Source organism: Carassius gibelio, chromosome B9 (genome assembly GCF_023724105.1).
Source record: "Carassius gibelio isolate Cgi1373 ecotype wild population from Czech Republic chromosome B9, carGib1.2-hapl.c, whole genome shotgun sequence".
Lineage (NCBI taxonomy): Eukaryota > Metazoa > Chordata > Actinopteri > Cypriniformes > Cyprinidae > Carassius > Carassius gibelio.
In genome coordinates this window covers 10388690-10414092 of record NC_068404.1, presented here as the reverse complement: position 1 = coordinate 10414092, position 25403 = coordinate 10388690, and the positions used below count along the sequence as shown (strand labels likewise).

The 25403-nt window shown below is 37.6% G+C and overlaps 2 protein-coding genes across 6 annotated transcripts in view; one reads left to right on the top strand and one right to left on the bottom strand.

The window, feature by feature from the left end:
* The first annotated feature begins 1598 nt into the window (after nt 1-1598).
* Nucleotides 1599-12769, top strand: si:ch211-67e16.11 (uncharacterized). Of its 2 annotated transcripts, none has more exons than XM_052565313.1 (7): nt 1599-2256; nt 5462-5683; nt 6958-7128; nt 7258-7389; nt 7477-7646; nt 9642-9878; nt 10995-12769. In XM_052565313.1, the coding sequence occupies exons 1-7, from the start codon at nt 1791-1793 to the stop codon at nt 11181-11183; spliced, it is 1587 nt and encodes a 528-aa protein (XP_052421273.1). In that variant the 5' UTR covers nt 1599-1790; the 3' UTR covers nt 11184-12769. The 2 variants fall into 2 exon arrangements, with proteins under 2 accessions (XP_052421273.1, XP_052421272.1); XM_052565312.1 differs by having other exon boundaries at nt 10992-12769.
* abcb6b (ATP-binding cassette, sub-family B (MDR/TAP), member 6b) overlaps nt 3028-25403 on the bottom strand; it is a 43593-nt gene continuing 21217 nt past the window's right edge. For 2 of the 4 annotated variants that reach the window (XM_052565308.1, XM_052565311.1), the window contains exons 16-18: nt 23305-23399; nt 19337-19405; nt 5169-14214 (exon numbers count right to left, since the gene is read on the bottom strand). In XM_052565308.1, the coding sequence (XP_052421268.1) occupies nt 14103-14214; nt 19337-19405; nt 23305-23399 (276 nt within the window). In that variant the 3' untranslated portion in view covers nt 5169-14102. Of the gene's footprint in view, nt 3896-5168; nt 14215-19336; nt 19406-23304; nt 23400-25403 lie in introns of those variants that run through there. The other 2 variants (XM_052565309.1, XM_052565310.1) reach the window with 2 other exon arrangements.

Sequence of the window (25403 nt, the reverse complement as noted above, 5' to 3'; positions counted from 1 at the left end):
AACCTGATATTCCATTTACAATAAAGCACAATAAATCAATCAATCAATCAAATTAAAACCAACCTTAAAAATGATGAAGATCAGCAAAGTTAAGAAATAGTGCCATTATACTAACAATACAGAATATACAACAAAAGTTTCCTACTGTGAAAATAGAAGAGGGACTTTACAAGTACAATTGCATGCAGATTATGTTTCTAATTAAGTGTCATTAATGGCACACAGGTGTATAATCATGTCCAGAAGAAACTCACAAACTGCACAGTCATGAAAGATGTGTCTAACAATATGCGGTGATAAAAGACCTCTTTAATCTGCTTTGAAATATCAGAAAGAATGTTGTAAAATCATACTGTTATAAAAAATCATGGAATTACTCATCATAATTATAGGTCTGTTATTCAAAAATACTTTATAACTTATTGGACAAGTTGTTGCTTTAAATATGACCATGTTGGAGGTGCCCTAATTTACAATAAATGAGAAAACAGCGCCACTCTCTGGTCAGATCCAATAACTTCAGTCGTAGAAAAACAATAATAATACTGTGTGTGTAATCATGGAGTTCGTGCTGAATTTCAGAATAAGGTTTTTCAGGCTAAGCAAAATGTATTGTTTTCATTTGACGAAAATGTTATGGTGTATTGTTGCATCTCCTATGTATATGTACACTTATAATGTATATTTATGTATATTTTATATGAAGTTTTATTTCAAATCTTTAGGCTGCGCTGAGGATTCTTTTGCATCGGTCTCTCACAGGCTTCTTCTACTTATTGAAGCAGACCAAAAACCCAGATCTAAAATATTTAGAGGCTTATTATTTTTTAAATGATATCACTATCATATGTTAACACTATCCAAGTGAGATAGAAAAAAATGTAACAGCAACATGTCAACACTGAAAAATGGACAAGACTTTTTCCAATGCAATTTCATGTGGATATAAAAATTAGTCTCTTTCTCTCTCCTGATGACTTATTCTGCCAAATACTTTCTCTTATTCAGTCTATAACCACTTTACTGGTTAAATTGTCTTAAATTATGTATGTTATGTTAAGTATGTTATGCAAAAGTGGAAAATTCTCCATAAAACTTACATTTTCTAAGAAACACATTTTAGTTTCACAAGATTGTACATGAGCCTTATAAGATCAAATTAAACTGCCCACACTGTTAAAGATATAACTGTTCTAAATTATTGAGTTTGAGATGTTAATAAACAAATTTAATAAAATAAATACAAATTATTACCGTATAATTTCACTGATAAGAGTTAATAAAATATCTAAAATAAATGAATGAATAAATCATAGAACTGCAACATTATTTGTGTTTTGGGGTCTCTTTGCTCCAGAAAAAAAAGTTCATGCATGAAGATGCAAATAGAGTGGCAGCAGTTCACAGCTGCTCATTTTCAAACAAGTTGTTTTCCTTTAGAATATCTTTGATATAATAATTTATCATAAAATTATGTCAAATAATCATTTTGCTAATGGGAATTACTTTACAGGCAGCTCAGTCCTCCCTCCCTCCCTCTCTCTCTCCCTTTCTCTCTCTCCTTCCTCTGTTCATCAGCATGTGATGGAGTTACAGCTCATTACTTTCCATCTGGATGCTGCTCGGAGCACCTTTAATGAAGAGAGCCGCGTCTCTCCAAACTTTACAAGACCCCTGACCGTCCAACACGCACCTCCCCAGCGGAACAAAGTCGTTTTAAAAGTAACTTTCCCGAAAATAGCTACACAAGCAAGCCAGGGCATCCAAACAGACCTTTACACAGCCAAAGCATGAAGCTCCAGTGCTTCTCTCTTCTTATTTGTGCTTTACTCATTGGCGAGTGCTGCGGGTCTCGTCTGGACCGCTGGGTCCGAACTGGACTTCAGTACGTGAAGCTCAACCTGTGCCGGAGGGTCTCTCTGCCGGAGAGCGAGTGCAGGAAGCTGTCCCACCTGCACCTGAGCGGGGTGGTCGTGTACGTGACCGAGTCCGGCTCGGGGAAAGTGCTGGCGATCCTGCCGGACTCATACTCGAGCGGCGCGCTGCAGTCCAAACAGAGCGGCTTCTCCGCGGACGCGAGCGCGGAAGATGAGCGCAGGGCGAACGAGGAGCTGTACCCCGGCGCGAGCGCGCATGACGCCGCGCTGCTGCTGGACCCCAGCCCCGGCGAGAGCTTCGGACACCCGGTGGTGCTGTTCTATGTGGACTTCAACACAACCAAGAAGAAATGTGCTCATATGGACGGCATTTACCTGGGTAAGTGGACTTGATCTGTCCAACCGGAGATTTAAAATCATCAGTCTTAACGAGAGAACAGAAATTTTACTTGAGTAAATAAAAGCTTGTGGCAATCGCTACACGTTACTGAACCCAATAAAGCAGGCTAACCCATTTATTATAATGTAACTATAACATAATGTATGTAATGTACAATATGTAATATAACTCTCGTATAGTCCAATGGAAAAAAAAAGTTTCAAAAGAGCTGATTTATTTTATTTTATTTGCTGACCCAACAGAAAGTTGAAAACTCAATTTTATTTTTATATATTTTTGACCTACCAAGTAGTTGTAATTGAAAAGAGATTAAGGAATAATTCTGTATTCCTTTTAACTTTAATAATACTTTTAAAACTAAAATAAAAAATAATAATAATAATTTCATCGAGTTCTGTCACGAACATATCTGTAATCAAACTGTTATTAGACAGCTCTCCTCATGTGACTTTTTACACCCGCCATGTAAAAGTCTTCATATTAATTTATAGCTGTTTAGACCCTTCAAACCAAAAGTAGCCATGGCTATTAATTTGTTACCAGTGTGATTAAATGTAAAGTGTAAAATGTGAAGTGTAAATTACCATGGTTAAAAGGATGTTACTCATATTAGCTATCGGGACCACTTACTAATTATAATGACATTTTATGTAATTACTACACTAATTATCATAATAATGTGCATTTACAGCACCGAAAAATGTCACAAAATAATTATAAGTAACATAAATTTCACTGTAACAAGAAGACTATAATGCATAATATTTATTCATTCAAAATTTAAAACTTTTACAGGGAATAGCAGAAAAGTCCTGCAAAATGGTGTACACAAAACTGACATATACATTATAGACGACTCTAAGATGTCTGGTATAAAATGTCAATTGATGAACATGGAATTAAAACACAATATTGCTTTATAAAAAGCCAGAGTAGATGTCTTCTTTAACACTTAAAAAGTTAAGCAAAGGTCATCTGCCCTGAGACATGAAGCTGTGTGTGAGGTGTGTGAATGAGTCTGATGTCTGCACAAGCATCTGCTCTTGGGAGCAGTCAGACCACGGACCCCCTGCAGGGAAAGTGGAGGGCAGACGCACGACTGAGCCGAGATTCATGCATTCACAATAAGAACGGTCAATAATTCATTCCTGACTGAGAGTTCAGTCCTTAACACGGGGTTCAGCTGTGCCCCAGTCCACAAGTCAAACCCTCACCTTTGAACTAAACTTGATTTGCATCATCACTGCTGAATGAGACTAGAAAAGTTGTGATGATAAAGTTGATTCTACTGTATTTTCTTTTTTAGGGCATAAACTGTTATTGAAGCAAGCATCAGATTGTCTTAAAGTGTCGCAATGACAGCTGATGTACTAACAACATCCAGAAGAAAGTCATTTAATATCTTGACCAGACTATTTGACTATGATTTCATATGGGCTGCAGCTGCGGATGAAAATGTATGCTGGTAAAGAATCGAGATATCCGTATCCAATTATTTGTGTGAAATTCCCATCTACTGAGATGCCTTCATCTGGTGAATATTTGAAGGCAACTTTGATGTGTCTTTCTCCTTCATTGGCAAGGATATCCCAACATCCTGTGTGGGATTAGACTACTTCTGGAAAAATAAAAAAGAGTACATTTATTTACAAATGTTATTTTAAAATTCACATTATTACTAAATTTCAAAAATTTTAAATAACTTTTCCATTTGAATATATATCAAAATGTTTTTCCCTCCGTGATCCAAAGCTGAATTTTCAGCATCTTTACCCTCCAGTCTTCAGTGTCACATGATCCTTCAAAAATCACTTTAATTTGATAGTTTGTTGCTGAAGAAACATTTGTTGTTATTATTATCAATGTTGACAACTCTTGTGCTGCTTAATATTTTTTTGTGAAAACCGTGATTATTTGTATTTTCAGGATTCTTTGATGAATCTGCCTTGGGGACGTGGTAATTATGTAAATATATTTAAATAATCTCTCATTGCAAGACAGTTCTTCAAGGCTAATGCGCATATGTCGGGCCTCAAGCCTTCCTCAAATCAAATTGTTTCAAGAAATATTCTTAGTAACTGGAGACAAAATGAAGCTCAGGAAGGGCAATAATGAGCAGACACATTAGAAATGGTAAACAAAAATGCTCTGGTTTACACTCGAGCTCAAGGCAGAAGGGTTTGTGTGACTCAGATCCAAATCTGGAACCATTTTCAAGTCTCGCTGTGTCCAAACCTGACCATCTCATCTGAAGATGCGGTGAGAATCAGAGACCGGAATGAAAGCTGGGTCTAGTTCTGGCCACATTTAAAATCATCCCAATCTTCTCTCTGAATGGGCCTCAGATACAACTGACCACAGAGAGAGACTCTGTAGGGCTACTGATGCTGTCTTACCCCACATTACCAAATCATGGCCAGCCAAGGAAACCTTTCATTGTAAGAACCAATTTTAGTTGTTAAGGTAAATGGATTTATAATGGCTTGTGATTACACCTCCTGCGCTGCTGTCTAATTCAGGCTTCCTCTGTGTGAAACTGATTGACAAAAATGACTTGGCGTCAGTAGCCCTGCTGCAGTCTTGTCTAAAGTGTAGCATGTGCCTGAAAGGATAGTTTGCAGTTTTATGGCAGATTACTTAAGGAATGCAAGCTGTTTTGCCCAGCCTGATGCTATGCCTGTTTAAAAGTCATTATTACTGCTTTTCCTGAAAGGATAGTTTCTCTTTGTCACATTCTCAGGGTAGAAATTAGCATTGCAGGCAGGTCTAACTTATTAAAGCCAGGTGGATGATCACAAGACAACGGCAGAGCAATAAACCCAAGACAAATGACAGCAAAGGTTCTCATTTATCTAGGTCATAAACATTGGGCAAATATTGACACTGGTATGTTCGTGAATAATCACCAAGCAATAAACCCAAAACATTGCTCTTCATAATGGATTGTTGCTTGGATTCTTTATTGGCATCTATGGTTCCAACATGCATGGAACATTTTTATTGCACAGAGAGTTATTAAAATGTTCTTCACACTAATAAAAAGTGGTTCTTTTAGGAACTGTTCACTAAAAGGTTCTTGTGGAATCCAAAAGTGTGTTTTAACAGCACCAAAACCTTCATTTTTAAGAGTGCAAGCGACTATTAGCAGATTGTACATTAACTGTTTCATGCAACATGTATACAGGGGAGGAGTGCTTGACGATGGCTGTGAAGACACGCTGCCAGAACCAGCTGAAGCGGAGGAGGAGTCGCAGCGACCGCATGGCGAGCCGAGTGAGAACCCGCAGGAGCACCACAGGCCGAACCGGCCGAACGGAGCACAGCAGCGGCCTCTGTGAGATTCACTTTCTCCCTCTGGTAGTGGGAGTGAAAGACAGCAACCGAACCCAACGCCTGCACTGTGTGGGTGAGTCAATGAATAGTAGAGTTCAACAGGTTTCATCATCTCTGAAAGGTCAGTGACAAACTCGTAGGAAGAGAAAGAAGCACAAATTACAATTATAAAACAATCAACAAGTTATTTGAATTCTGAATCAGGAATCTGGCTTTTTATTATTTTTTTTGTATGTAATTTTATCTGTTTTTACAAAACCCACAATTTTGCTAATTTTAACCATATGCCTCCGCTCCAAATACATGTCATCCAAACATTTCTGGTTAAGCATTTCTAATTGCGACTTTAAAAAAAAAATTATTTGCTGTCACAGAGCCAGGTATGAATTCTTGGAATACTTATTTTAGAGAGGTATTCATTCAGCATTTACAGTGGACAAATCACACAGTTCTTTGTGTTTAAGTCATGTAGGAATTACTGCAAGTATGAGGGAAAAAAAAGTTCACATCCATGTAGAATCAAAGAGCTCTGCTTATACTACCTAACAGCTGCAAAACCCTGAAAATGGCAGTCAAATATAGTTAAGTAGTTCTTTCATAATATTTAAAAATCGTATAACTGACTACTGTTAATGTTATAATAATGCAAAGACATTATGAAAATAAACAAAACAACATAAATAGTTATTCAACTCTGTGCTATAGCTACGTTAAACTATTTAATGTTACAATTACATTTATCCATTTAGCAGACACTTTTATCCAAAGAGACTTACAGTGAATTCAGGCTATATATATATATTTTTGACCAGTATCTGTGTTCCCTGGGAATTGAACCCATGACCTTTTGCGCTGCTAATGCAATGCTCTGCCACTGAGCCACAGGAACCATTTAAGCTAAATAAACTATACATTTACTAAGACATATGCATAACAGCCACTACTTTTTAAATTTATTATGGATTCATTATGATGTTAATTGTGTTGCCACAAAAATGCATTAATCTGAGTCCAAGGATGGGAACAGCTCCTAGTAGAATGTCGGAGTTATCTAATAATTGCACCATGCCTTGAATTCAGCATAAAGGGATGGTCACAGGGGTATCCCGGCGTAAAATTGACAAAAATTGACAAATATTTTCAGAATTCACTTTCAAACTACAAAGATTTCTGTTGGTTAAAGTGGCAAATTCACATTAACCCGTTGCAATGATTCCCAGTCAAGCAGATTCCTAGAGAAAATGTAAATTTTAACTAGAAATATTTGCTGAAGAAAGAGTTTATATTTAGAATGAATCATATCATGTTTGGATCTGAAGTAATGTGGTAATGTGGTTGTTGCTGTAGATCACCCAGACTTTGCCAGATGCCCGCAGCCTTTGCCGCTGACCAGTCCCAGCACACCCATCTCCAGCTGTGAGCTCAATAAAAACACCCGCCGGTGCCATCAGCAACGCCTGGCCACACACCTGTCCTGCCGCCTCTACCAGACCTGTGATCATGCTGTTCTCCTGTCAGGTACAAAACACCGGCTCAAAGAACTCATTTGTATGATCTGACCCGTATGAAATGCTGGATGAATACTTGGACTCATCAGCTGTCTCAGGTATGCCGCTCCTACATAACCTTTAACCTGTGCACGTGCAGGTGGCTGGCAGGAGCAGATAACATACCAACAACATGCAAAGAACCTGCAGCTCTTCGACCAGATGCTGAGGAACAACGGCTTCCATAAGGACCACATAAAGACATTCTTTGCTGGGAATGGACAGGTAGCAGGTCAGAGGACATTTCAAGTCATTTAAGCTTTTAATTTACCCTAATGCTTTATATTCAGATGTTCACAAATTGTCTTTATTTCCACAGTTAAAGAGACCGAGGGCATGTATCCAGCCACAGAGAAAGAAGTGATCAGGAATCACATTTCCTACATCTGCCGGAAGCAGCACTGTGTGGATTCTCTGGTTCTGTACCTGAACAGCCCCACACGCAACGACGGCACCATGCTGCTCTGGGACCGCAATAACAACGGCATTGTGAGTGTGTGCATCTGGTGTGTAGTGTGACACGTTTAAACTCTTAGTTTGGTGGAAACCATGAACACAATTAAAACATGTAAATAAAGCATTAAAAAATGACAAATATAAAAATTATAATATATAAAATTAAGGAAAAACACACTTTGTATGAGGAAACAAACTGTTGAAAAAGGTTTAAAAATGAAAGGTGAAATCACACCGCTTTACGGCCTCTTTCATTACTTTCATAATCTCAGACACCATGGCAGGTCAGTTTTAAAAGGTGTTTACATTACCAAAAATTGATTCCTCTATGGAGGGGGGCTGCAAAAAAAGTATTTTTACTTCTGGAACCCAGCTGTTGTGCTCTGTAGTGGTTGAAAACCGCTCGTTTTGGAAATATTTGAGTTCAGTGGATTTTGTAACAGGATTATATTTTCACAGTCAGGCCTACGGTGTTATTCTGAAAGTGCTGAAGTAGATTTGTTATAAATGTGGGGGTTCCTGGAACCACAGAGAGGTCAGATGAATAAAAAGAGTTTAGGAATTCCTTATCTTCCCGTAAATGAATCCAACGTGTTTCCTCAAGACCACCACTTCAAAGCGCCCACTAACCGAAGGATAAAAGTATTACACTATGGAAGCTGACTCTCATCTGTTCATTCGGTTTCATGGAATCTGCAGACACTTTGCAATTTGGTGGTTCTTGTCTTATGAGTGCATGGAGTATTTTTAGTGCAGCTAATGAGAGCGCCACCTGTTCAGCAAACATCCAAGAGGGGATGCTTTGTCAAAACCTATTCCCTTAATGCACATAGACAACCCAGACCAGACTCCTCACTTAACAAGAAACACGAGAGAGATAAGATCAAATTTCATAGAGAAATCCAGCACAATCTTAAGCCCTCAATCTTATTAAGAAACTCACAATAGACCAGCCATCCACCTCTTTCATCTATCAGTAATACAATCATTCCAGAAACTGGGCACACATTCAATGATATTGCTTTTATAAAGTACACTCCTGATGAACCACCAAAATCCCACAATCCTTTGCAAAAGGTGGTCAGTAATCCCAGCCATATGTTTAGAGTGTGGCAAACAGAAGGGAGCAGACTGCGCAGTAAAGCTCACCCTTCCATGACAATAGGGACAGACTCTCTAGGGACAAAGGCAACAACCTGATCCCCAGACAGGGATGTAGTGACAAAGAGGGGCTTGAGAGACAAGGACCACACAGGATCAGGGCCACCAGACGCTCGGCTTCCCACAGGAAAGCTGCTCATTTCTTCTTCGAGAAGAAAGAGTACGGCTAACTGTTCATTTCAATAACTGCCACGAGTCTGAATGCCACGACAAATTAATGTCCGCTCTCCTTTTGAAGTGCCTTAAAATAGACCACAGTCATTTAAGTGAAACAGTGCCCTGCATGAATGAATTATAAGTGCATTGGATGCAATTAAAATATAAACTAGAACAAAATTATTTTATAGTGATGAGATAAAAACTGAAAATGAGAGGGGGGGGGGGGGGTTCTTAATGATAAAAATGTATTTTTATTATAATATTTTTCTATTATAAATTAATAATAATAATATTACAGTTATATAAATATTACAAATGAATTCTGTTCTTTTGAACTTTCTAATCATCAAATAATTCTAAGAAAATTACTAAAAACATCAAGCATAACTGCTTTCAACATTGACAATATTAACAATTCTTGAATAAGTATTCAACAGAAACTGTTTTTCCTGTGCTGTTGATCAAATAAAAACAATTGAAAAAAAAAAAAGATTTCTCACAGATGTTAAACTTTTGAACAATAGTCTATAATTGCTAAGTTTTATAAAAGCATTTTCCACTGCTTTTATCTCATGTTGTGAAATCACTAAAATGTCCAGACTTATATACAATAAATGGCATTTTAAGGCAGAATCTATCAAACTTTTCATTTTATATGCTAGGAAAGCTCTATAGGATGGATTAATGGTATATATTATGTTTCTCCAGGCAGATCTGAAGGAGCATTACTCCGTGGGTGAACTGTTGGCGGATCTGGCTGGGTGCAGGGCCAGCCGGGTGCTGCTCTTTGTGGAGCAGAGCTACAGTGGAGTCCTCAGCAAGAGACTGACGGGATCTCTCAAACACGTCAATGTGGTGCTGCTGAACGGCCTGCCCTGGGTGCACACAGCCGAGTTCTGGGCCTCTCTGCACCCATCCGAGTGCCTCATAGACCACCTCAGTAAGGTGAGACTTTACAAGTCTTTATGAATCTGGGCTGTTCAGATCACTTTTTTTTTTTTTGATTGTACAAAACAACAAAACAAAGAAGTGCACAACCATTTGTGTCTCGTGTGAGGCTTCCAGTGTCAGCTGCTTCCAGTTATATTAGCTGTACAATCATGTATCAATTCTTATAATCATAAACACACTTTGCACTTTGTTCATCTTCTAGTTATTTATTTACAGGAGCTAATGAATGATACGTCTCATACATTCACAAAAAAGAAAAGAAAAGAAGCAAACTTGTTTATGTGATTCAATGATTCTAAATGCTTAAAGGGACAGTTCACCCAAAAATGAAAACTCTGTCATCATTTACTCACTCTATGTATTCAGTAACACTTTTGAATATTTAGTAACACTTTACAATAAGGTTTCATTTGTTAACATTAGTTAACTACATTTGTTAACATGAAATAACAATGGAAAACAATTCTAAAGCATTTATTAATTTTCCATTCAAATCAAGATGTGTCTTTCAACAGTTTAAAGGGATAGATCAACCTTCAGTTGCTGGTCCACATTGACTTTCATAGTATGGGGGAAAAGACTATGTAAGTCATTGGGGACCAGCAACTGAAGGTGAACTATCTCTTCAATGGACCTGAGCCAACATGAACTAACAATGAACAGCTGTATTAACAAACAAAAATGAATATAGTAAAAATTAAATGTTAATTTTTACTTAAGTTAACCAATGGGCCCTTAATGTTAAGTGTAACTGAATATCCCAGCTGCTCTTTTCTTTGTAATAAAATTGAAAGAGGACAGAGGCAAGTTCCACTTTTATGACCTACATACATCATAAACACAGTCTATATGACTCACGGTCTTTATTCTGCTAAGTCTTCTTATAATGACAGCTTTGTCTGTGGAACAGGACCGAATCCAAAGTCAGTTTTGACTAAAAATGGTCACAAAATCAAATGTCGAGTCACCGTGTCATTTTGGTAGCCAATACAACCTTTACATTTCAGATCTTCTGTGAAATAATTTACATTTCTGTCTGTTTTCTACATAAAGCTATCTTCTGACTTAAAGGCTTTAAATGCTTTCCTTCTTTGCTTAATGCAACAGCAGAGTTCTGCAATGCCCCGACTGGCTGATGCTGCTCTGGGACTGATGAACGTGACTCTGGCCGGTGCCCCGTGCAACTCCACCCCTCCTCTCACCGAAGCCGAAATGAGGAAGGAGTACATGGGCTGCCAGAACCTCCCCACAGCTCTGTGGTACCAAAAACGGCCCAAGACCAACAACAGCAGGAATTGAGCAAACTGACCGCTTCCAGGACATTCAGAAGGAAAAGAGCCAACTCGACTGTTCCCAATACGTAATCCGGACACTCCAGTGGAGGACTTCCATGAGAACCAAGTACCAACGAGTAGTCCTAGAAGTATGACTTTGTATAATGCACAAATCCATGACCAGCTCTTTCCTTTCACAAAAAATAAATAAAATACCCCTGTGTGTGCGCACTAATTTTCACCCGGTGATGCACACAGACCCTGACAAGCTGTTGAGGAACGGAGGCTGCATAATGTGTGCTTAAGAGATCGACAGAAGAGGCGGTAATGCAGGACAGAGAGAGAGAAAACGTCTGACATGTCCTCACTTTGAACCTCATTTCCCCTGCTTGCCGCTCTGTAGAAGGCGTCCCGTGGGGAGCGTCCCATGCAAACTTCTCCTCTCTCTGCCTGCCGTGGGGGTTCAGCGCAGGGGCATCCGCGCTCCTTTACCAGAGTGCTCTTCCGTGGGTCATCGCACAGGGCGCGCCTGGAACTGAACAATGGTGACAAGGCCACTCTGAAACACACCTCACACTCACTTGAACATTTCAGGACAAATCTCCTTGTCCCTCCTTCAGCTCAGTAAGGGACAGGGCGGTCCGGCATGATTTAGTAATGAGAAATGTTCCCTCACCACGTCTGGACCCTAGCAGACACTGGGCTCTGCAAGCATGTATTTAAGTCAGACCTCTTATTCCACACTGTACTAACCACTCTGTCCGCAGTATTCGCTTATCTCCGCAAACATTTAATCGCCAGCCGCCGATAATGTTGACAGTGACGAGAAGGTATTTCAGGCCCCACGCCAGCTCCTGTGGGAATTCATGCACATTCTTCAGAAATTACAAACAGTAGGATGATATTTTTCTGCAGTGCATCTACTTGTTTAGAAATATACGCTCTTGTTCAAATGTTTGGGGTTAGTATGATTTTTTTTTATTTTTTTTTTTCAAATAAGCAAGTCTCTAATGTTCAGCAAGGCTGCATTTATTTGATCAAAACAGTAAATATTCTTACAATTTAAAATTACGTTTCTATTTTTTAAATATTTGAATCCTTTCAAAAATGGATTTTTATCCTTCAGAAATCATATTTGCTGGTTTGGTGCAAACGTTTATTATTATTTATTTTTATCAATATTTTTGTGAAAACCGTGGTGCATTTTTTTTTTTTCAGAATTCTCTGATGAATAGAAAGTAGAACATTTAACAGAAAAGAACAGCATTTATGTGAAACAGAAATCTTTTAAACATTATAAACATCTTTACCGTCACTTCAGATCATTTTAATGTGTCCATGCCTAATAAAAGTATTACTGTATTAAAAAAAAAAAAAAACCTACTGACCCCAAACTTTTAAACATTCACATGGGCTCCCAGCGGTTCATACTTTTCTTATAGTATTGATGTGAGTGGGCCAAAGCCCCATCAAACCTCAAGGCATTGTAGCCAATCTTTAACTCTAAGCCTAAACCATTAAAGATAAATATCCGTTTTGGTATAGTTCAGAAATGTGTTATCCTGTAAATATTTCTGTCATGTTCTACTTAATGAATGGATTTTAATGTCAGTTGTGTTAAAGGATTATACATGTCATTGTTTGTGTTAAACCATAGACGGAGTGAAAAGATGTAAATACTCTAAATAAATTAACTTTTGTACATAGTCAGAGTTGCATTAATTTATGGACTTTATTTATTTTAATTAAGTATTTGACCAACTTGTGCACATTTAAAAAAAAAAAAAAGGTACAAAACACATAACATTTCCATGAAAGGCAGCATCTGTTCTTCATAAAGCACATTATCATTTTAAGAATATCCAAAGCCTACAGATGTTCTTCCCCCTAATATTCCTGAATGTTTCTGTTGTTCATGTCAAGTCCCTTTAATATCCATCAGTTTATCTTTTAAAATGAATTCAATTCCTTGTTCAATTAAGCAAATTCAAAAATACAAAATTGTTTAAAATCAAACTAGAAATCAAAGACCTAGAAAAAAAAGAATATATATCAAACACCTCTCAAGTTCAGCATGTCATTAATATTAAAATAATGCTTTAAATTTATACGAGTATTGTCTATGTTCCGATCTCAAATTATAAATGTGGAGGTGGAGGACAGATATGATAGATTTATTGTGAAGGGGGATAATAGTTAATGTGGTTTGGTGAAGCATTCACACTTTGCTGAAAATGTTTAGCTCAGCATAAAGAGGTCTGATGGTTTTTTGAAATTGGGAACCCTAAATTTAACAGTGTACATGTTAACATACTTCAATTGAAATACTATATCAGTGTTTTACAAATTCATGTTACTGAAATGTAATAATAAAGATAACATCAAAGAAAACCTAATGCACTTGGAAAGTACATGTAATTCATTAGATTTACTGTGTACTTTTGTAAATTCAAAGTAACATGAACACTGCAATATATAATGTGACTAAAATGTTTGTGCCGGTATTATAATGAAAGAAACATGACCCTTAGCAAGTGAACATGTTATCTACAATTCCCATCTGTATTGAGGTACTGAGATTCATCCACATCTCCTCAGTTTACAGTGTTGGACAGAGATGTAAACAAAAGTGTTACATGTAATAAAAAGAAAAAGAAAACAATGTAACAGAAGTGTTCATGTACACGCAATAAAAGTCAATGGGAACCACTGGTTGCCAACACTCAAAATCAAAGCACAGAAGAAAAAAGTCAAAAATTTTTGGAATAAAATGAGGGTAATGAGTAAATGAGAACAATTTTCATTTTAGGGTGAGCCAACCCTGACACCCTTCCCTGAGAAACACTCTTCGTAGTTTATTACTTTTGTGCAGTCTGGTGCCCCCGTGTCTGAGATGAACTCTTTTACCATTATCCTGATTGATTTCCCCCATCACCATTCATCATCATCGTGGCTCCTGCGGCTGTTCATCTGTAGAGGCCTCTGACTCTGGGGTCTGCTGCTGTTTTAACCACATGGCTGCGTACAGTCCCCCCATGGCCAGCAGCTCCTCATGCCTACAGACAGAGAGCAGTCAGACACAACATACTGTAAGCAGACAGAGCACTTGCTCAAAAGTGTACAAGAGAAATTGCAACTCAAGGAGGTTTCAGTTTTCTATTTTTCTTTGAAAACTGAGTTTTAACCTTAAACACTGTCAACGTTTTTTTTTTTTTTTACATGTACTGTACCTTTAAAATAGGAGATTTGCTAGACTATAACCTAGACTGAAAACAGCTGCCCAAGGCACTGCCAAAGTGGACTGGCTAATCTTAAAGGGACTTCAGAGCATTTCAGCTTCACAGGGGGTCGGAGAAGCCAAATGAAGGCTTCCTTCTGGTTCCAGAAATCACTGAAGGGTGACTAGACTCTCAGGACCATCTCTATTCCTTTCCTTTTCTCAGATTGCTAAAACAGAGTTAGGAGGGTCGGCCTAGGGTCAAGTTTGTCGAAGCATCAATTACTTAGAAGTATGACATCAAAAGTTAAGCAGACGCAGTGGGGCATTGAGCTCTGGGAACAAGAGTGTAGAGATTCGTAATGGAAGATCACACTAGAAGATTCATTCTGTAGCAGCTGGAAAAGTGGATTATTACCTGTAAAAATTAATAACATGGCCAGTGTTTATCCTACATCTTTTGGTCAATAAATATCCATGAGTTTTTCAGTTGTTTATCCTAACTGGACAATATTTACAATATTCCACTTAAAAAAGATATATTATTTGAAGTCTGAATATTTTAAGATGAGCACAAGTAGGCTGATGAAAAATTATGGTCATTAAGAAAATTCCAGATTACCAGTTGTTGGTCCTTACTGTATTTAATCTTTTTTTAATTAATTTTAAAATATTGCACTTAAAAACATATATTATATCTGATTATATTTAATTAGAAAAATTAATAGTCACTAAGAAATTTTCATGAGTTCTCCCATTTTTTGTTGTTGTTGTTCTTACTCGATATGGATTCTTAAAAAATCTTCAACATATTGGGTCACACTTTATTTTAAGGTCCAATTCTCACTATTAACTAACCATTAACTATGACTTTTGCCTCAATTAACTCCTAATTTGCTGTTTATTAATAGTTTATAAAGTAGTTGTTAAGTTTAGGGTATTGGGTAGGATTATGGATGTCAAGCATTATACGTACTTTATAAGCACTAATAAACAGCCAATAAAAGGCATGCTACTAAGCAACTAGTTATTAGTGAGAATTGGACCCTATACTAAAGTGTTACCATATATTGTACTTGAAACATATTTTATTATATATATAAAAAAAAAAAAAAAAACATTTTAGCTATATATACACTCCCCTCTAAAAGTATTGGAACAGTGAGGCCAATTCTTTAATTTTTGCTGTAGACGAAAAATATTTGGTTTGACATCAAAAGATGAATATTATACAAGAGATCAAGAGTTCAGCTTTTATTTCCAGGTATTCACATCTGGATCTGATAAACACAACGCACCTTTTGTTTGAACCAAGCCATTGTTATTGTGTCCAAAAGTACTGGAACAGATTGACTTAAACTAGATTAAAGTGAATAAAACTTAATATTTAGTTGCAAATCCTTTGCTTGCAATAACTGCATCAAGCCTGTGACCCACTGACTTCACCAAACTTGTGCATTCTTCTTTTGTGATGCTTTTCCAGACTTTCACCACAGCCTCTTTCAGGTTTGGGGGGTTCCTCCCTTCAGTCTCTCCTTTAGCAGGTAAAATTTATACTCTATTTACGTTTGGAGATGGACTTGACCAGTCTAAAGCCTCTTTCCCCTGATGGGCTCCTTTGTTTCTTTGGCACTACGTTTTGGGTCATTATCTTGGTGCATGATGAAGGATCAGATTGGTTGCATCTTTCTGTAAATTGGAAGACAAAAATATTTCAATAGAGTTCATTTTGATGCTGCCGTCATGTGTTACAACATCAGTTAAGATGAACGCCCAAGCCATGACATTACCTCCACTTTGTTTTAGATGAGGTTGTATGTTTGGGATCATGAATGGATCCTTTTTTCCCTCCAAACTTTAGCCTTTCAATCACTTTGGTAAAGGTTAGGCTTTGTCCCATCAGTCCATAAAACTCTGCCCAGAATTTCTGAGGCTCATTTGGTTTGCACCTTCTGGTGTAACCTCTGTAAGTTAATCTCTGTAATGAAGTCTCTGTGGACAGTAGATTGTGATTCCCTCACTCCTGCACTCTGGAGATTGTTGTTGATGTCAATAACAGTTATTTTGGGGTCTTTCTTTACACAATGTTTCTGTCGTCAACTGCTGTGGTCTTCCTTGGTCTACCAGTTCACGGTTTGTTACTTAGTACACCAGTGGTTTCTATCTTTCTTAGATAGGGCCAATGTTTGTGCAACGGCTCTGACTGATTCTCCATGTTTTCTGAGCTTCATAATTGTGCTTTTTTTCACCCATAGATGCCCTATGCCCTTTAATAAATCACCGGAGAATGCGAGCTAAAATGTAGATGAGTCCAACAAGATTTAGATGCAATGAAAGGTCATCTTTCAATTCTTATGAACAATATTTTAAGATGTTGTACTCAACATATTTTAGTTTGGCATTATAGTTTGGGAAAATTTCAACAAGTGAATGTGTTCAAGTTTATGTCACAGTAACACTAATAAAGTAAAAATAAATGACTCATTAGAATGAGATCATCTGCGGCATCAGGCCTCGTCGGCATCACAATTCAATGTTCATTCCTCACAGCACGTCTTCTTAAAAAAAATGAAAAGTAACAGAGAATAACTTGAATCTCTATGTGTTTATCAGATCCAGATGAAAATACCTGGAAATAAAAGCTGAAATGTTGCTCTCTTGTCTGATATTCATCTAGTCTCATATTCATCATGTCAAACCCAAATGTTTTCAGTCAACAGCAAAAATAAAAGAATTGGCCCTATATATATATATATATATATATATATATATATATGGCCGTTATCAGCGTTAACGCGAGACTCTTATCGGGCGATAAAAAAAAATATTGCCGTTAATCTATTCTCAAAGTTGGGTTGGGAGCTGGGTCTATACGAAGCAAGCTATGATGACTTTCACCTTGATATTTTATATAACCGACTGGCTGAGGCCAGCCTAAAAAGATGCTCTGGACAGTTGACGGGCCACTGCTGCACATCGTCATGAAAGCTTATCTTTTTCACGTGTTTTTAAGTCTTACCGCTTGTCGATTTAAACATTAAAGCATCCAAACACAAGACACGGAAAAGCTGCACAGAGCTGGTTACTCACGCGCTGTGTTTGGTGCGGAGAGAGAGAGAGAGCCGCGTATCACGGACAGTGACACTGAACCGAGCTCTGAAAGGCTTCTCAAAACACTTGAACATCGAATTTGCTTATTTTTGATCTTGTGCCGACAAATACATACAAAATGTGTCAAAATATCCACCTTGGAAATTATGATCGAAAAAGCTGTCAGTTATCTCTTAAGTGCAAGTAAACAGTTGAGGAAAAAATGGGATGTGTATTATATTGGACGCTTCATCGCCTCTTAAAGTGACCGCGCCTAATTTAGCTACTGTCTGCTGTAATGTTAATCCAAGAAAATGAAAAAGAAAATCACTCACTGCTCTTGACTGAATTTCTTTGTAGTCTTAACAGTCAAACCAAAAATTATTCAGACACCAGATATAATTTTTGATATATATCAAAAAAAAAAGTTAAAAAAAAACTTAAACATTGGTGTGAAACAGGCGTAATGTTGTTTGCACCTTGTGCAATGTGGAATTAGTTTACATTTTTTTCAAGCACTTTGTGATGCATTTTGGAAACAGGAGATGAGCCCCTTTTCTAATGCACCACCTAGCTTGATAAACCCCTTCTCAAAGACTTACTGTTTGTCAATTTTATTTGGTTAACACACATATTCTGAATGCCTTCGGCAGAATTCGAATGAGCCATTTTAATCTAGATTAATTTCAAGATCAAAGTGAGATTAATCTAGATTAAAAAATTTTTATCTATGCCCACCACTAATATATATATATATATATATATATATATATATATATATATATATATATTTTTTTTTTAACGATTATCATATAACTTATATCACATCACCTGAATATTTTAGATTAGCATAATCAGAATGATTTATAGTCACTAATAATATAAATTACTTTTCCAGGCCTGAAAAATCGCTAATTTTAAATTCCCGGATACTTCCAGGTTTCCCACGACCATGTGAACCTCGCTTCTTCCCTCCTTGTCAAATCTTTTCCCAGATATTTCCCAGAGCACAGACATCTCTTTTCGGGAAGTAGCCTGTTAAGGGGGCAGCACAAGGTGTATCTATTAATTCCTCTATTCTGAAAGCATTAACCCTTCACCTCCCCGAATAGACGTTCCCACCTCGCTGTCTTCCTGTGAACGTGTGTATTCCGATACACTGTTCCTGTGGGTTAAAAGCCTGCGTGGGTCATGTTTACATCGCAGTGTCAGTCAGGGCTGGATCTGCGAGGTGTGGAGTTACATCCCTGACGGCTGTGTGTGTCTTGCGGACGGTCTGTTGGCTGTGGCTCATATATCAAAGGACCAAAGTGCAGGACAGTGAGCACAGGGTTAAAACCAGGGCTGAACGGCCAGGATAAATGGAAAAATCCATTAGTGGAACACTCTGTGTGTGTATCCGTCAGGTTTAAGGGAGGAACTCTTTGTGTGTGTGTGTGTGTGTACCACCTGAGGGCCTGCAGCGAGACAGGACACACCGATCAGGCAGGGTGTGGACCGCTCGGACACTGAGAGACTATATCCTGTCTCTGGGAAGATGAGGATGCACTCAGACGGGCCTCAGGTTAAGACTACAGATCGACTGATAACAAGAACACCGCCTCTGGGACGCACTCTCACACACAGATCTTGGGTTTCCTAAGGATGAAGAAGACCCTCTCTGTCCCAACACGTCTTCTATGGTTCACTCTCCACCGAACCAAAGGAATTTCATTCAATCAGGACAGAGAGGGTATCACATTTCCTCTTTTATATTCATTCTGACTGGGAAATGGCCACGCAGGGGGTGTTTTTGAAACTTTACAGTAGGTTTTTCTCTCAGAGTAACGGAAGCTTGAGGACACACACACACACACACACACAGTACTGACCTTCCTTGTTCTGCAATCCGCCCATCATGAAGAACCAGAATCTGATCGGCCTTGATGATGGTGGATAACCTGAAAATACAAAATGAATGTCATTACATAAAATAGAAATGATCTACTGCTCAAAGTTCATCTCTGTCAAACTAATAATTGAATAACAACGTTAAATGTAATCCTCAGCAAACCTCACAATCATGATCATTTATCATATTGTACATTATAATGTTGTGACGCCCAAATTCACTTGTAGCTATTTATGTAAATGCATTTTATTATTTAATATTGGTTATCAGGCTTTAAAAAAAAAAAAAATCAGCCTTTCAGTATGGAAAAGAATGTATCCAACAAAAGATACTGAGCTGATACTGCAGCTGATAAAATATCTCAGAGTGAACAGAAAATGTCACCATCACCTTGAGGAATAACAAAAAGAAACTATTCCCATAGAGGTTTCCTGAAAACCATCTTCAGGCCATGACAAACCCAGCCGAGGCTCAGCCATCAGCCAATGCAGGCATTTTTTGACAACTTCTGACAAATGCCATGGAGAGTTATTCTTCAGACTCATTCAGACTTGCAACTTTTCGGTCGCCTGATAGAGATTTGCTGTCGATTAAGTGTTTCTGTGGCTTTCCACTTATTGGAAATATAAATGATAGTCCTGCCTCAAACTCAAATTATTGTGTTGGGGTGGTCAGGATGCTCAAAAAAAAAACATAGGCGACGCTCTGCTGGTTCCATTAAGCAACAATATTTACAACATACAAACAGCTTACTTGTCTGCATAATAATTTAGGTAAGAGAAAATATTTGCAGTATAAAAACATCAGACTTCACATTTAAAGGGCACAGACGGGAAACAGGTCCCTTACTCTGCCCCTAAAGCCTGTTTGTATTCCTGCATCACATCAAAAAAAATCTTAATCCTTGTTTGTATCCTGTTCACAAAGCAGAACGATTCAGCTGCCGATGTACTGTAAACGCATTCCCTAATTTAAAGCAGCAGCAAAGTCTTTAAGCACTAGATCCCTCTTAATCTAATCCACACACACTACTCCTTTAATTCACACCCAAAACCCTTCTGCAGGTCATCCTCTCAGCTGCCCTTCATCTTCAAACAAAGGAGCAGAGACTTCTTTATTGATCGCTAACCCCAGAACCACCACCCCAAAACAGATCAAAGTGACACCACTGTCTCAGAGGCTGGACGGGATCAAAGCTGGCAGACTCGGATCCTGATGTGTTTACAATTTTCTAAAGAGGAGAGCAATGAGAGACCGAGGGAAAAACATTAGGGAGAAGGAAACCGAGACGCTGGACGGGCAGAGGCGCTTTTTCCAAGAGCGACAGCAGGAGTACGAGAGTGGTGGAATGTGACACAAAGACGAGAAAAAAACGGTGAAGAGAGGAGAGGAAGTGTGCGAGGCGTTTGAATCGACGTCAAAAGTGCCCGCTCTTCTCATAAAACACCAATACGAAATAATTCCACACTAATAACTAGCAGGCGCACACGTGTTTTCTATTGAGGACACAGCAGACCTTTATCTAACACTATCGTGTGTGGACTAGAGGTGAATCGATTCTTGGACAAAAAAATAGTTTGGTACATGTCTGTACTGTTTTTCATCTTATGACTAACAATACCTCTGAAAAGAAATATATTAAATGTGGATAAACTGTAAGATGTCTATTTGTAGTTTGAGTAATTAGCAGTGAATCAGAGTGATATTAGAGAGGATGAGAAGAAACTAAGGCAGGTGGATGTACAACTGAACGAACTGACAACAAAGTAATGAATACTAATGTGAGTATATGATAGCAGTCATACAAGTTAACGCATTTATAGAGGTTCGACATCCTCTTCAAATGCGACAATTCATCTTAAGTTAATAAATACAAACATGTATATCATAAGATTTGTTTTCTGTTTTTGAAAGAAGTCTCTTATGCTCACAAAGGCTGCATTTATTTAATCAGAAATATAGTAATACGTTGATTTGATGCTCAAGAAACATTTCTTATTATCAATATTGAAAATACGTGTGCGGTTTAATATTTTTGTGAAAACTCATTTTCTCAGATTTTTCTGATTCTTTGATTAAAGTTCAAATAAAAGCATCATTATAATAAGCAGTTATCAGTTTATTTTAAAGTCCAATTCTCACTATTCATTAACTATTAACTACAACTTTTGCCTCAGAGTCCTAATCACTGCTTAGTAAGGTAGTTGTTCAGTTCAGGAATTGAAGGGATGTAGAATATGGTCATGCAGAATATTTTCTTTATACAAGTACAGAACAAATAATTAGCCAATGGTCCCTATACTAAAGTGTTACCAAAAATAATTATTTTAAATGCATTTCAATTCATTGTAATCAATTTAATGCATTTTTTATGCATTTAACACATTTTTATTTTACTTACTGACCTCAAACTTTTGAACAGTAGTATATTTGATCATACCTTAAACTTCTCTAACATGCATGACTCATGTGTTTGATGACGTTGCAAGGTGTTCCGAACGAGCACACTTTTTGTCAGATGAAGTGAACTTCAACAGATATCCTGTGTTCAGGGAGAAGGGAGCAGTGAACCCTGCGTAAGGACCCTGTCAATTGGAATTCAGCTCCAGTCTATGCTGCAATGACGTCAATAAGACGTCTTCTTTCAAATGAATAATTAGTGATTGTGCCATTGCGTCATCAGTATCTATATATAAATTAGTGACGTTCTTCCACCAGATGGCTTAATGCTTGTAAAGTACTGTAAAAGGGGCTTTATGAAAAATAAATTGACAATCAGATCAGCTGAACACGGTGTTAAATCAGTGGTTAATAATAAAGGGTCTTTAATGTATTGGTGCACACTTAATAGTAAAACTTTGACAGACCGCTGAAACTTTATGAAAAATACAGTTTTTCTTGTTTGCTAACACCTGCTACGATAAGACCAATATCTTTATCACCAACTTCACTCATTTAATCTCAGGTGTACAGAACTAAATACAGGAGAAGATCACTAAAACCACATCCTGAGGTGGTCAGACACCCATGTGATCAAATCACATCTGCAGCGTAAAGCCCTGATCTATTAGGGTCCAGTTAAGGCCCATTCATCTGTTAATCATCCACTACACTAAACAGATGTTTTAAATGTTGCCAGCTGACTGAAAAATTGGATAGACACATGCAATTACATTGACAAAACTCAACACAACATTTACACTGATTGTTTATCCATTACATTTGTTTAGCCAAATCTACAATTTACTGTTAAAGTAAGCAAAACTTTTTCTACGTTCAAGGGGAAATAATGACAAAACATTTCGAACTGCTGTAGACTGTAATGTTAACTTTTTCATAAAATCCAGGAAAAAAGCAAGATTCTCTCTTTTATAACCCTGACGATATAAAAAAAAATGTTTAATGGACTATGCCAGAAATATTTAGGTGTGAACTATGAGCTCTGCTACTATGTCATGTGCAGCTTTATCTCATTGGTGAGACCACTGATTGCTATTGTTTGGATTATCCTTCATACACCTTTCATTTCTTTGAACTAGGGCATTATTCTGAAGACACTGGGTTTAAGGACAAATAGATTAATTTAATTAATGCTAGAGATGTGGCCCAGATGGTCCAACAAAAGCTTTTATCAATACATGATGTTATCTGAGGGATAAAGCCTAGAATTCAGAGCAGTAGACAAAAGCACTGATGACATGTCTATTTTTGAGGCTAGTCATAGTGGAGCATTCAAACAGACATAAAGGTGCAGTCACATTAATGAAATTGTGGCGTAATTTTGTGTGTGTGGCGAAGTTACTTAACCCTCCTAAAATAATGTACTGTAACAAGTCAATGGAAGTCACACCACATCTTTTTTTTTGTGTAAAATTTTTATATTAAACATTATTATTATACAAATGTGGAGCTCTTTAGCACTTCTCTTAGCATATGAAGTAGACTTACCTGTGTGCCACGACCAGAGTGGTGTGGTTAGCACACACCTTAGCGAGAGAAGCCTGAATGTTACGCTCTGTTTGACTGTCCAAAGCAGATGTAGCCTGAAAGCAGAAATTGATAATCTGGATTAGGGATGTCAACGATTAATCGATGATCGATTAATTGTCGATAAGAGATGCAATCGATTAAGGCTATCGATGGTCGGTTAACCGATTCAATGTTGGGCTGCGTGCGGCTCATGCGCACTCAACACGTGCGAGCGGCTGTGAGTGACGGTGACGATATATAAAAGCATCATCATTCATTCACAATGTACAAATTAAGCTTTTAATGTGATTTAAACTTTAAAGTACATTAAAATAGAAACAACATAAAAGTTCTTCAACATTAAAAGCAATAGAAATGTAGTTACTAATCATTTCATCAGATAACTGTTTTATATCGTGCGCTTTGCAGGGCTGCGGGACACAGTGACAGGACAGTCTATTCATTCCTACAACTTGTTAATTCATTCCTAAGAATTATTAATGTGGCAATTGTCCATGTTTCATTAATTTTGTTCCCTAAATAACCCATGATTTAAGTGAAATAAGGGAACAAACGAATTCTTAATTCATGAAATCTTTAATTTCCCTTCCCATGTTTACCACAGTAAGAGATGCGAAAACAGTTATTAAAAGCGAAAGATAATAAAATAAACCTGGGAAATTAGAGGGTTAGACTATGAAGATTTAGGAAAAGAAACAATGCCTAAATATACTGAATTTGTAGAAATTCGTGACCAACCGGCAAACCAGAACAAAGCCGCGTAAATGAAGACTATGGGGTCCAAAAGCATGGTCGCGATCTAACATTTTCCAGTTGACCTATTATTCCTCTAATAAACAAAGCTTTTATACCACACTTGTCATAATCAGATCTTATCATTTCTAAATAAATAATTGCTGGATTCAAAACAGCGATTAATAGGCGCTGTGACCGACACATTCCTGGAGCATTCACTGCTGTCACTAAACGGTGACGCCGAGCATCGTTCACAAGTTTCTGCATGGACCTGACTAGGGCACAGGTTCTAAGCCCTGGGACAAAATGGGATGCTTTAAGGAACATTTAAAGCCTACTAAGTAATAGGCCCAACATAAAAATAACAATTTGTTTTCATGTTTTTTTTTTTTTTTAAATAGGCTATGCGAAATATATCCGACTTAAATAATTAAGATTAACGGATTTAAAACAGAAGTCTGGGCGCTCCATAAGTTCACAAAAAAAAAAAAAAAAAAAAAAGGATGACAACGCATTCTGTTTGTTTGCTTTATTTTACAAGAGCACAAATCTTCTGTTTTTATTGTGAGTGTGCACAAATGAAAGTAAACACTTTTGCGGAAAATATATATATTTTTCTTCTGTCTCAGCTGTTTCGATCGCGCTGGAGCCTGCTGCACACGTATATTCTAGCGATTCAAACTTACATCGCAGTCTGTTCATTATCAAAATAAAATAGTCAACTAAACATTTAAAAGGTTACACTGGTCAGTTTAAATAGACCGTAGTATACCGGTCCACTCTGCTTTTATGCCAAGGACGTTTTTGCTCATATGAAGAGGATCATCTTTTCCGTCTATATGCGAATGCGTGTTAACTACAAGCCTAGTTTACATTATAAATAATAGTTTAACATTCAAATACATTGCGAATATGGAAACATTTCGATTTGTGCCGAATGAGACATGAGCAATAACCTCCAAATAAATCTAGCCAAAGCCGCGCTCGCTCATCCTCGTCTGCACGCATGCACTGTCACGATCTAATGCGCTGTATGCCGGATTTTTAAAAATCTGACATTTTCTAGGACAGAATCCAGCAGGATCAAATTAATGTGAGCAACTGTGTTTTGGTGCAGCAGCGCCGATGTAGTTCACTTAATGTGGAGCGCAGTCACACACAAAACCATTTCAACGAGCACCACAAAACCATTTCAAGATGCGCGTTCAGCGTTCTCCGCGCGGGATTGGAAACTGTCAACAAAGTAAAATGACCTCAAAAGTATGGCGCGCTCTCTTCATTTTATCAAATGATCATAATCGCATCTATTCATTTTATAATCC

Bases quoted from the DNA above. Each gene is read 5' to 3' on its own strand.
- si:ch211-67e16.11 (XM_052565312.1), top strand. From the start codon at position 1,791: ATGAAGCTCCAGTGCTTCTCTCTTCTTATTTGTGCTTTACTCATTGGC. The intron at 5,684-6,957 runs GTGAGTCAATGA...TTGTTGCTGTAG, and splicing joins CCAACGCCTGCACTGTGTGG to ATCACCCAGACTTTGCCAGA. The intron at 7,129-7,257 runs GTACAAAACACC...GTGCACGTGCAG, and splicing joins TCATGCTGTTCTCCTGTCAG to GTGGCTGGCAGGAGCAGATA.